The 11,371-nt window shown below is 36.3% G+C and overlaps 1 protein-coding gene across 1 annotated transcript in view; it reads right to left on the bottom strand.

The window, feature by feature from the left end:
* LOC105479541 (collagen type XXI alpha 1 chain) overlaps positions 1–11,371 on the bottom strand; it is a 197,532-nt gene that overhangs the window by 115,934 nt on the left and 70,227 nt on the right. Inside the window, exon 3 of the mRNA XM_071096926.1 lies at positions 7,499–8,050. Within this exon, the coding sequence (XP_070953027.1) occupies positions 7,499–8,050 (552 nt within the window). The remainder of the gene's footprint in view (positions 1–7,498; positions 8,051–11,371) is intronic.

Below are 11,371 nucleotides of genomic sequence, written 5' to 3'. Positions count from 1 at the left end.
AGAAGAAAGAAATGAGGCCAACAACTTCCCAAATCTGGAAAAGGATATGGACACTCGAATTCAAGAAGCCTAATATATGCTAAGTTAAACCCAAAGAAATCCACATTGAGACATATTATAATCCAACTGTCAAAAGTTAAAGGCGAAGATCACATTTTGAAAGCAGCAAGAAAAAAAAAGAGACTTTTTATGTACAAGGGAACCTTGATAAGACTATCAGCAGATTTCTCAATAGCACCATTGCAGGCCAGGAGTGGGATGACATATTCAAAGTGCTGAAAGGAAAAAAAGAAAAAAAAACCTGCCAACCAAGAATGCTATGATTGGCAAAACTGTTCTTCAAAAATGAAGGAGAGGCCGGGCGCAGTGGCTCACGCCTGTAATCCCAGCACTTTGGGAGGCCGAGGCGGGCAGATCACAAGGTCAGGAGATCGAGACCACGGTGAAACCCCATCTCTACTAAAAATACAAAAAATTAGCCGGGCGCCGTTGTGGGCGCCTGTAGTCCCAGCTACTCGGGAGGCTGAGGCAGGAGAATGGCGTGAACCCGGGAGGCGGAGCTTGCAGTGAGCCGAGATCGCGCCACTGCACTCCAGCCTGGGCGACAGAGTGAGACTCCGTCTCGGAAAAAAAAAAAAAAAAAAAAAAAAAAAAAATGAAGGAGAAATAAAGACTTTTCTAGATAAATATAAGCTGAGGAAGTTCATCACCATCAGACCTGCCTTATAAGAAATTCTCAAGGAGTCCTTCAAGATCAAACAAAAGTATACTAAACAGCAACATAAAAGCATAAGATAGTATAAATTTTTCTGATAAAAGTAAATATATAGACAGAATACTGTAATACTGTAATAGTGGTACATAAATGACTTTTAATTCTGTTGTAAAAGTTAAAAGACAAAAGCATTTTTAAAAACTGTAACTTAAAAATATGTTAACAGATATAAAATATAAAAAGATGCAATTTGTGGCATCAGTAACAAAGGAGAGGTAGTAAAAATATAGATATTTATATGTAATTTAATTTCACACCAACTTAAAATATAGTTGTTATAATCACATGTTTCATATAACCCCTATGATAACCTCAAAGAAAATATTTGTGGAAGATAAATAAAATGATAAAGGACATCACCATAAAAAAAGCAATAAAACACAAAGGAAGACAGTAAACAAAAAAAAGGGACAAAAAGCTACAGGAAAGATAGAAAATAATTACCAAAATGACAATAATAATTTTTCCTATCAGTAATTACCTTAAATGTAAGTGATTATATTCCTTAATCAAAGTACATAGAGAGGCTGAATGGTTTAGAGCTATAAATCCAACTATGTACTATCTATAAAAGATTCTAGCCTGGGCAACATGGCAAAACTCCATCTCTACAAAAACAAAAACAAAAGTAAACAAACAAAAACAACAAAGTTAGCCAGGCATGTTGGCATGTGCCTGTAGTCCCAGCTACTCAGGAGGCTGAGGTGGGAGGATTGACTGAGTCTGGGAGGTTGAAGCTGCAGTGAGCTATGATCATGCCACTGCACTCCAGCCTGGGCAACAGAATGAGACAAAGGAAAGGAAAAGGGAAAGGGAAAGGGAAAGGGAAAGGGGAAGCAGAAGGGGAGGGAAGGGAAAGGAAGGGAAGGGAAGGGGGGAAGGGGAAAAGGGAAAGGAAAAGAAAAGAGAAAGAAAGAAAGGAGAAAAGAAATGAAAAGGAATCACTTTAAATTTAAGGACACACATAGGCTGTAAGTGAAAAAATGAAAAAAGATATTCCATGCAAATGGTAGCCAAAAGACATCAGAGATGTCTATACTTATATCACACAGTACAAAACAATAACAAGAGACAAAGAAAGATATCCTATTATGATAAAAGGGTCAATTCACCAGGAAGATATAATAATTATGATTCTATATGCAGCCAACACCATGGTAACAAAAATATAAGGCAGACTTTTACAGAACTAAAGGGAGAAATAGACAGAAACACAATAATACTAAAGGATTTTGATAATGATTAGAACGTTCAAACAGAAGATCAATAAAGAAATAGAAGACTTGAACATAGACCAAATGAACCTAGCAGACACACACACAGAATATTTCACCAAACAGCAGCAGAATACATATTCCCTTCAACTGCACATGAAACATTCTCCAGGACAGACCATATGTTAAATCACAAAACATGTCTTATTTAAGAAGATTGAAATCAACACCAGTGTATTTTTCAACCACAGTGGAATAAAACTAAAAATTAACAACAGGAGGAAAATTGAAAAATTCACAAATATGTAAAAATTAAATAGCACACTTTTGAACAACCATTAGGTCAAAGAAGAAATCAGAGACAAAGTTAGAAAATATCTGATGAAAACAAAAACACAACATCCAAAATTTATGAGATGCAGGAAAACAGTACTAAGAGAGAAGTTTATAGCAATAAATGCCTACATTAAACAGAAAAAGGATATCAAATAAACAACTTTACACCTCAAGGACCTATTAAAAAAAAAAAAAAAGACAAACTAAGCCCGAAGTTAGCAGAAAGAAAAAAATAATTTTGATTTAAGCAGAAATAAATAAAATAGAAAATAGAAAGAAATCAACAAAGCCAAGAGTTGCTTTTTTGGAAAAAAATCAACAAAATAACAAATCTTTAACCAGATTAAGTGAAAAGAGAGAAGACTCAAATAAAACAAGAAGTAAAAGAAGAGATGTTACAATTGATGCCACAGAAATAAAAAGGATTTTAAGTGACCACTATGAACAACTATATATCAACAATTTGGTAACCTAGAAGAAACGGATAAATTCCTAGAACACAAAACCTACCAAAATTGAAACATGAATAAATAGAATATATGAACAGACCTATAACTAGAGAATAAAGGAAATTTAAATCAGTAATCAAAACACCCTAACAATAAAAGCCTAGTACCAGGTGGCTTCAGTGGTGAATTCTACCAGACATTTAAAGAAGAATTAATACCTATCTTTCTTAAGATCTTTCTAAAAATTGAAGAGGAGTGAATAAGGCCAGCATTAACCTGATACCAAGGCCAGAAAAAGATACCATAATAAAATAAAACTACAAGCCAATATCACTGATGAATACAGATGTAAATATCCCCAATGAAATACTAACTGAATTTAACAGCACATCAAAAACATTATACACCATGACCAAATGGAAATTATCCACAGGATGAAAGAGTTTGACATATAAAATCAATAAATGTGTCTTTGACAGAATGAAGGATAAAGACATATGATTATCTCAATGGAGGCAGAAAAAATTGACAAAAATTAGCACTATTTTATGATTAAAGCACACAACAAGTAAGGAATAGAAGGAAACTACTTTAACATAATAAAGACCATATTTGAAAAGTTCACAGCCACCATCATACTCAATGGTAAAATGATAAAAGTTTTTCCTCTAAGACAAGGAACAAGATAAAGATGCCTAATTTCACCACTTCTATTCAGCATTGTACTAGCCAGAGGAATTAGGCAAGAAAATAAATAAAAGGGATTCAAATCACGAAAGAAAATTATCTCTGTTCACAGATAGCATGAATAAATATAGAAAACCCTAATGATTATACATAAAAGATTCCATGCCAAAAAAAAATGGTTAGAATAAACCAATTAAGCAAAGTTGGAGAATACAAATTCAACATATAAAAATCAGTTGTGTTCCTATACAATAACAACAATTTAAAAAGCACATTAAGAAAATAATCCCATTTACAAAGCATAAAAATAATAAAATACTTAGAAATAAACTTAACCAAAGAATCAAAAAAACTTGTACATTGAAAACTACAAAACATTGATAAAAGAAACTGAAGAAGGAATAAATGGAGATATATCTTGTGTTCATGGATTGGCAGACAATATTACTTAAAAACTCCACACTGCCTAATGTGATCTACAGATTCAATGCAATCCCTATAAAAATCCCAATGACATTTTTTATAGAAATAGAAAAAGCATTCCTAAAATTTATATGAATCCTCAAAAGACCTAAAACAGTCAAAACAATCTTGTGAAACAAAAATTAAGTTGGAGGCCTCACACTTCCTGATTTCAAAATATATTGCAAAGCTGGAGTAATCAAAACAGTATGGTAAAGGCATAAAAACAAACATATAGACAAATGGAACAGAATAGAGAGCCCAGAAAACACTCTTGCATGCATCAATGAACTTATCTTTGACAAGGGTGGTAAGGCTGCCTGATGGGGAAAGGATCTCTTCAATCAATGGTGCTGGGAAAACCAGATATCCACACGCAAAAGAATAATATTGGACCTTTATTTCACACCACATACAAAAAACAACTCAAAGATTTAAACATAAGACCTGAAACTATAACATTTCTAATAGAAAACTAGGGAAAAGCTTCATAACATCAGTCTGGTAATGATTTCTTGGATTTATTCCAAAGTTACCGGCAACAAAAAAAGCAAAAATAGACAACTGAGATTATAGCAAACTAAAAAGCTTCTGTGCAGCAAAGGAGAAAAAAACACTGTAAAAAGGCAATCTATGAAGTGGGATAAAGTATTTGCAAACCATATATCTGATAAGGGGTTAACATTCAAAATAAATAAAAAACTCCAACTCAGCAACAAAAAAAAACTGTTTAAGGAATGGACAGAGGACTTAAATAAACATTTCTCCAAAAATGATATGCAAATGGCCTCAGGTATACGGAAAAAATGTCCAACATCACTAATGATTAGAAAAATTCTAATCAATACTACAATGAAATGTTACCTCATACATGTTAGGCTGGTCATTATCAAAAAAAAAAAAAAAAGAAAGAGGAAGGAAAAGAGGGAGGAAGGGAGGGAGGGAGGGAGGGAGGGAGGGAGGAAGGAAGGAAGGAAGGAAGGAAGGAAGGAAGGAAGGAAGGAAGGAAGGAAGGAAGGAAGGAAGGAAGGAAGGAAGGAAGGGAGAGGAGGAGGGAGGGAAGGAAGTATGGAGGTTGCAGTCAAGCAAGATGAAAAAGTTCCAAAGATATGCTGCACAACATTGTGCTTATAATTCACAATACTGTACATTAAAAAATGTTAGGAGACTAGGTTTCATGTTAATGTCTTTTATATGAGGGGGAAAGAGAAATGAAGAAGAAGGAAGGGGGAGGAAGGGGGAAAAGGAAGGAGGAGGAGGAAGGAAGGAGGCAGGAAGGAGAAGGAGGAAGAAAAAGAAGTAGCAGTAGTAGTAGTAGCAGTAGTAGTAAGAGTAGAAGTAGTAGTAGTAGCAGTAGTAGTAAGAGTAGAAGTAGTAGTAGTAGCAGTAGTAGTAGTAGTAGTAGTAGTAGTAGTAGTAGTGGTAGTGGTAGTGGTAGCAGCAGCAGCAGCAGCAGAAGTCTTTCACACAGATAAAGGAATCATCACCCATCAGAGAAAGGAAAGTATTAGATACAACTCTTCCAGAGAAATCATAGGTCCACAAAGATGAAATAAACTGCGGTAAATATTACTTGACTCAATAATATTTTGTTCATTGTGATTTAACTACAGCAGAGTGTAAAAATAAACAGTATTAGGAAATGGTCATCCTACATGTTAACACTTCAAAGTAGAAGTTAAGTATGTATCAAAGAAAAAGCATTTGTGAATTTGTCAGATGATTCAAACACAGATTACATGGTTTGTGGCTGTTGTAATATAGCAATGTTTTAGTTTACTGCATTAATCATACTCTAATCAAGTATAAAAAGTCAAGTGCAGAACACCCATATAAATTCCATAAGTGCAATTTCAAAAACATTTTAAAAGATGGCTATTGCGCAGCAGATATGTGCTGATTAGTCACAGAAATTATTTACATCTTTTCGAGTGTGAATGAAAATATATTTGGCAAGATTGCAATTTTGATTGTTTATAGATGATACATCTTAGCTAAAAGAATGTTTAACTCTTTTAAGCACACCTACTCTTTCATGTGTAGTTAGAATCATTAAAATAGAATGCATCTACCAAAATACAGATCCACAGAAAAAGTCTCTGAAGCAAATATTGAACAAACATTGTATCAGTTACATTTACATTTAAAGATAAAAATGAATGATAAATGAAATTTCTCCAGGAAAAGTCTGTTTTAAGAATGAAAAATACATGGCTTCAAAACCAAAGAATTGTAACTAATATGACCACATATTAAAAATTTAAATCCTATTTGCCTGTTCAGGATGATAAACGTCAACAAAATCTTACCACTAGAGATTCATAAAAAGAACTGTAGTGGCGATTTGTAGTTATAGTACCTTTACTTAAAGTTTCATGGAAGAAGATGTTTAATTTTTTATAGTCTCTTAAATACGAAAATTTAAAAATGTTTTCCTCTACCATATCCCACAAGCAAATGTGAAGAAAACAGAGGAATGAATGATATAATTTGTTTCCTAACCCAGAAACACACAGGATTATTTTGTCAACTGTGAAGCCACCCACTTTGGGAGCTTTTGTAGACAAACTAATATTCACTTTATATGAATATTACTTTAATACGGTACACTAAATACCTATATTATTAAAAAATAAGAGATATAAAAAATTACTCTCCCCTAAAATAATGTGAACATTAGCATGTCTATGCCTTAATAGGATTAATATTTACCAAAACTGGGACCTTCCCATACCATGCAATTATCATGAACATGAAGTTAGATTTTATGAAACAATATAAACATAATTAATAAACTGTTATTTTATTTTCAAATGTTGTGCGAAAGGGAAATTAAGCTTTTTTAAAGTGCAATTTTAACATGTTTCTCCCTAACTTTAAATATGTCAGTAATTTGAAGCTTTTTTTCTGAGGAAATAATGAAATTCTAGCTCAGAACTATGTACAAGAATATTCATTTTTGTCGTTTATATTAGCAAAACAATAAACTAAATGTACAAAAACAGGAAAAATTTAAAATAAATTACAGTAGGAACTTGCCTGCTATCATGTGAATAGAGTATAAAAATTTTATACACAAGAGTATATACTACAAAAACAAAGTAAGAAACTATATATGCAACAGTATCTTGATTTAGGCAGAAGAGTAAAATAAAACATACCAGGGAAAAAAGGAAAAAAACTAGAATGTAAAATATAGAAAAACTCATTAATGGGGTGATACAATTATGTGTGATTTATATATATTTTTATTCTTTGTGCCTTTTTTCTACAATCTCTACCATAGACATGTTATAATTGAAAGGAAAAATAATAAATGTTACAAAATATTGTATTTTCCATATGTAGATTTGTAAATTATTTTTTAAAACCAAAATTTATCCTAAATACATATAACACAACAAATTTGTGCTCACAGTGTAAATATAACATTTATAACATTATAAATGTTGTAACATTATAATTGACATTAAATACAACGATCTACACCAGTGTTAATGCAGAGGTTATATCAAAATGTAAAAAGCACAATTATTAATTGTTTCCAAATTATATTAAGGCATTTTAAGGCTTACCTTCACAAAGTTTCTGCTTTATCACTTCCCTTATTTTGGATATTGCAATATAGTCTTCCACATAAAACACATAAGTAGACGAAGGCTTGTTGGCAATAGCTCTAAGTTCGGCATCTTCTGTTTCTGAACCAACACCAATGGCAAATAATGTTATCTTACTATCTCTTGCTGCTTCAGCTGCATCCTTGACGTCATCCTGGGATTTGCCATCCGTAAGTACCACTGCTATCTTAGTCAGAAATCGTGAGGACTTGGCAAAAAGGTAATCGAGGGCAAACTGGATAGCCTTCCCTGTCCTTGTGTTTCCTCCTAAGTAGAGTATGGATTCCACTGCTGCTGTTAAATGTTCTCCTGAATCATAGCTTCCAAGAGGAATCTCCAGCACAGGGTAGTCACTATATTGAACCACTCCAACTTGAATAAACTTTGGCCCTATGTCAAAGTTTTTTGTGATATTGACAAGCCACTTTTTCACTATTTCAAAGTTTTCTGGGCCAACACTGTAAGAGCCATCTAAGATGAAAACTAAATCTGTCGGAGCAGTACGACAACCTAAGTGCAAAAGAAAACCATCATAGCACATCTTTTATATAAAAAGCAAAAAGGGAGAGATTTTAAATTTATGAGTTTCAGCTATACACTAACATCATTGCTTATTTTAAATTGTCAATGAAATATGGGTAGCTTAATGCTAACCTGAAATATTTACAAAAATATAAGCCAGTCAATAGGGAGAAAAAAATTAAAAACAGATTTTCTACCAACTTCAGGACTTAGCTAGCCAATAAAATTTCATCTTTGATATATTAATAGTTGATAAAAGTTAAATGAACCAAGATCACCCAATGAATCAACTCTTGCATTATATCCAAGATGAGTTTCTAAAGGTCTGATGTCTCATATTCAGTGAATGATATAGTCAGAGCATCAAATTGTCCTAACAATCTATGATTAAAGGTATAAAGCTATTCCTTGCTTAGTAGAGATAGAGATTCTTGTTTCGAGTTACCAGGAAACACATGTGGTCAGCACATCCTAAGGTCCTTTTTGGGGGAAAAAATACCATCTTTGGTGCAAGTTACATTTGAACAAGTTATAAGCAGTTGTGGAAAGAAAAAGACTTTCCCGGGGGGTGCGAGCAAGATGGCCAAATAGGAACAGATCCAGCCTCCAGCTCCCAGTGTGGGCGACACAGAAGAGGGGTGATTTCTGCATTTTCAACTAAGGTACCAGGTTCATCTCAGTGGGGAGTGCCAGACAATTGGCACTGGTCAGCTGATGCAGCCCAACCAGCGAGAGCTGAAGCAGGGCAAGGCATCACCTCACCTGGGAAGTGCAAGGGGGAAGGGAATCCCTTTAGAAACTGAGAAACACAACAACTGGAGAATCGGGTAACTCCCACCCTAATACTGTGCTTTACCAAGGGTCTTAGCAAATGGCACACTAGGAGATTATATCCCACACCTTGCTGGGAGGGTCCCACGCCCACGGAGCCTCCCTCATTGCTAGCACAGCAGTCTGAGATCTAACTGCAAGGCAGCAGCGAGGCTGGGGGAGGGGCGCCTGCCATTGCTGAGACTTAAGTAGGTAAACAAAGCCTCCAGGAAGCTCGAACTGGGTGGAGCCCACCACAGCTCAAGGAGGCCTGCCTGTTTCTGTAGACTCCACCTCGTGGGACAGGGCATAGCAAAAAAAAAAAAAGGGCAGCAGAAACCTCTGCAGATGTTAATGACCCTGTCTGACAGCTTTGAAGAGAGCAGTGGATCTCCCAGCATGGAGGCTGAGATCTGAGAACGGACAGTCTGCCTGTTCAAGTGGGTCCCTGACCCCTGAGTAGCCTAACTGGGGGACATCCCCCACTAGGTGCAGAACAACACCTCACATCTCACACAGTGGGGTACACCCCTGAGATGAAGCTTGCAAAGCAAGAATCAGAGAGCAGCACTCACTGTTCAGCAATATTCTATCTTCTGCAGCCTCCGCTGCTGATACCCAGGCAAACAGGGTCTGGAATGGACCTCAAGCAATCTCCAACAGACCTACAGCTGAGGGTCCTGACTGTCAGAAGGAAAACTAACAAACAGAAAGGACACCCACACCAAAACTCCATCAGTACGTCACCATCATCAAAGACCAAAGGCAGATAAAACCACAAAGATGGGGAAAAAGCAGGACAGAAAAGCTGGAAATTCAAACAATTCAAAAAATCAGAGCGCATCTCCCCCTCCAAAGGAACACAGCTCATCGTCAGCAACGGATCAAAGCTGGACGGAGAATGACTTTGACGAGTAGAGAGAAGAAGGCTTCAGTCAATCAAACTTATCAGAGCCAAAGGAGGAACTACGTAACCAGTGCAAAGAAACCAAAAATCTTGAAAAAAGAATGGAAGAATGGATAACTAGAATAATCAATGCAGAGAAGGCCATAAGCGAACTGACAAAGACCATGACACGAGAAATATGAGACAAATGCACAAGCTTCAGTAACCGACTCAATCTACTAGAAGAAAGAGTTTGAGGCCGGGCGTGGTGGCTCAAGCCTGTAATCCCAGCACTTTGGGAGGCCGAGACGGGCGGATCACGAGGTCAGGAGTTCGAGATCATCCTGGCTAACACGGTGAAACCCCGTCTCTACTAAAAAATACAAAAAAAAACTAGCCGGGCGAGGTGGCGGCGCCTGTAATCCCAGCTACTCGGGAGGCTGAGGCAGCAGAATGGCGGGAACTCGGGAGGCGGAGCTTGCAGTGAGCTGAGATCCGGCCACTGCGCTCCAGCCTGGGAGACAGAGCGAGACTCTGTCTCAAAAAAAAAAAAAAAAAAAAAAAAGAGTTTCAATGATTGAAGATCAAATGAATGAAATGAAGCGAGAAGAGAAGTCTAGAGTAAAAAGGAAAAAGAAATGAACAAAGCCTCCAAGAAATATAGGATTATGTGAAAAGACCAAATCTACATCTGAATGGGGTGCCTGAAAGTGAGGGGGAAAATGGAACCAAGTTGGAAAACATGCTTCAGGATATCATCCAGGAGAACTTCCCCAACCTAGTAAGGCAGGCCAACGTTCAAATTCAGGAAATACAAAGAACGCCACAAAGATACTCCTCAAGAAGAGCAACTCTAAGAGACATAATTGTCAGATTCACCAAAGTTGAAATGAAGGAAAAAATGTTAAGGGCAGCCAGAGAGAAAGGTCGGGTTACCCACAAAGGGAAGCCCATCAGACTAACAACAGATCTCTCGGGAGAAACTCTACAAGCCAGAGAAGAGTGGGGGCCAATATTCAACATTCTTAAAGAAAAGAATTTTCAACCCAGAATTTCATATCCAGCCAAACTAAGTTTCATCAGCAAAGGAGAAATAAAGTCCTTTACAGACAAGCAAATGCTTAGAGATTTTGTCACCACCAGGCCTGCCCTACAAGAGACCCTGAAGGAAGCACTAAACATGGAAAGGAACAACCAGTACCAGCCATTGCAAAAACATGCCAAAATGTAAAGTCCATCGATGCTAGGAAGAAACTGCATCAACTAACGAGCAAAATAACCAGCTAATATCATAATGACAGGATCAAGTTCATACATAACAATGTTAACCTTAAACGTAAATGGACTAAATGGTCCAATTAAAAGACACAGACTGGCAAACTGGATGAAGAGTCAAAACCCATCAGTTTGCTGTATTCAGGAGACCCATCTCACATGCAGAGACACACATAGGCTCAAAATAAAGGGATGGAGGAAGATTTACCAAGCAAATGGAGAACAAAAAAAAGCGGGGGTTGCAATCCTAGTCTCTGATAAAACAGACTTTAAACCATCAAAGATCAAAAGAGACAAAGAAGGCCATTACATAATGGTAAAGGGATCAATTCAACAGG

Source organism: Macaca nemestrina, chromosome 5 (assembly GCF_043159975.1).
Source record: "Macaca nemestrina isolate mMacNem1 chromosome 5, mMacNem.hap1, whole genome shotgun sequence".
NCBI lineage: Eukaryota > Metazoa > Chordata > Mammalia > Primates > Cercopithecidae > Macaca > Macaca nemestrina.
The sequence above is the reverse complement of the archived record's forward strand: the minus strand, read 5'-3'. Positions and strand labels throughout refer to the sequence as shown.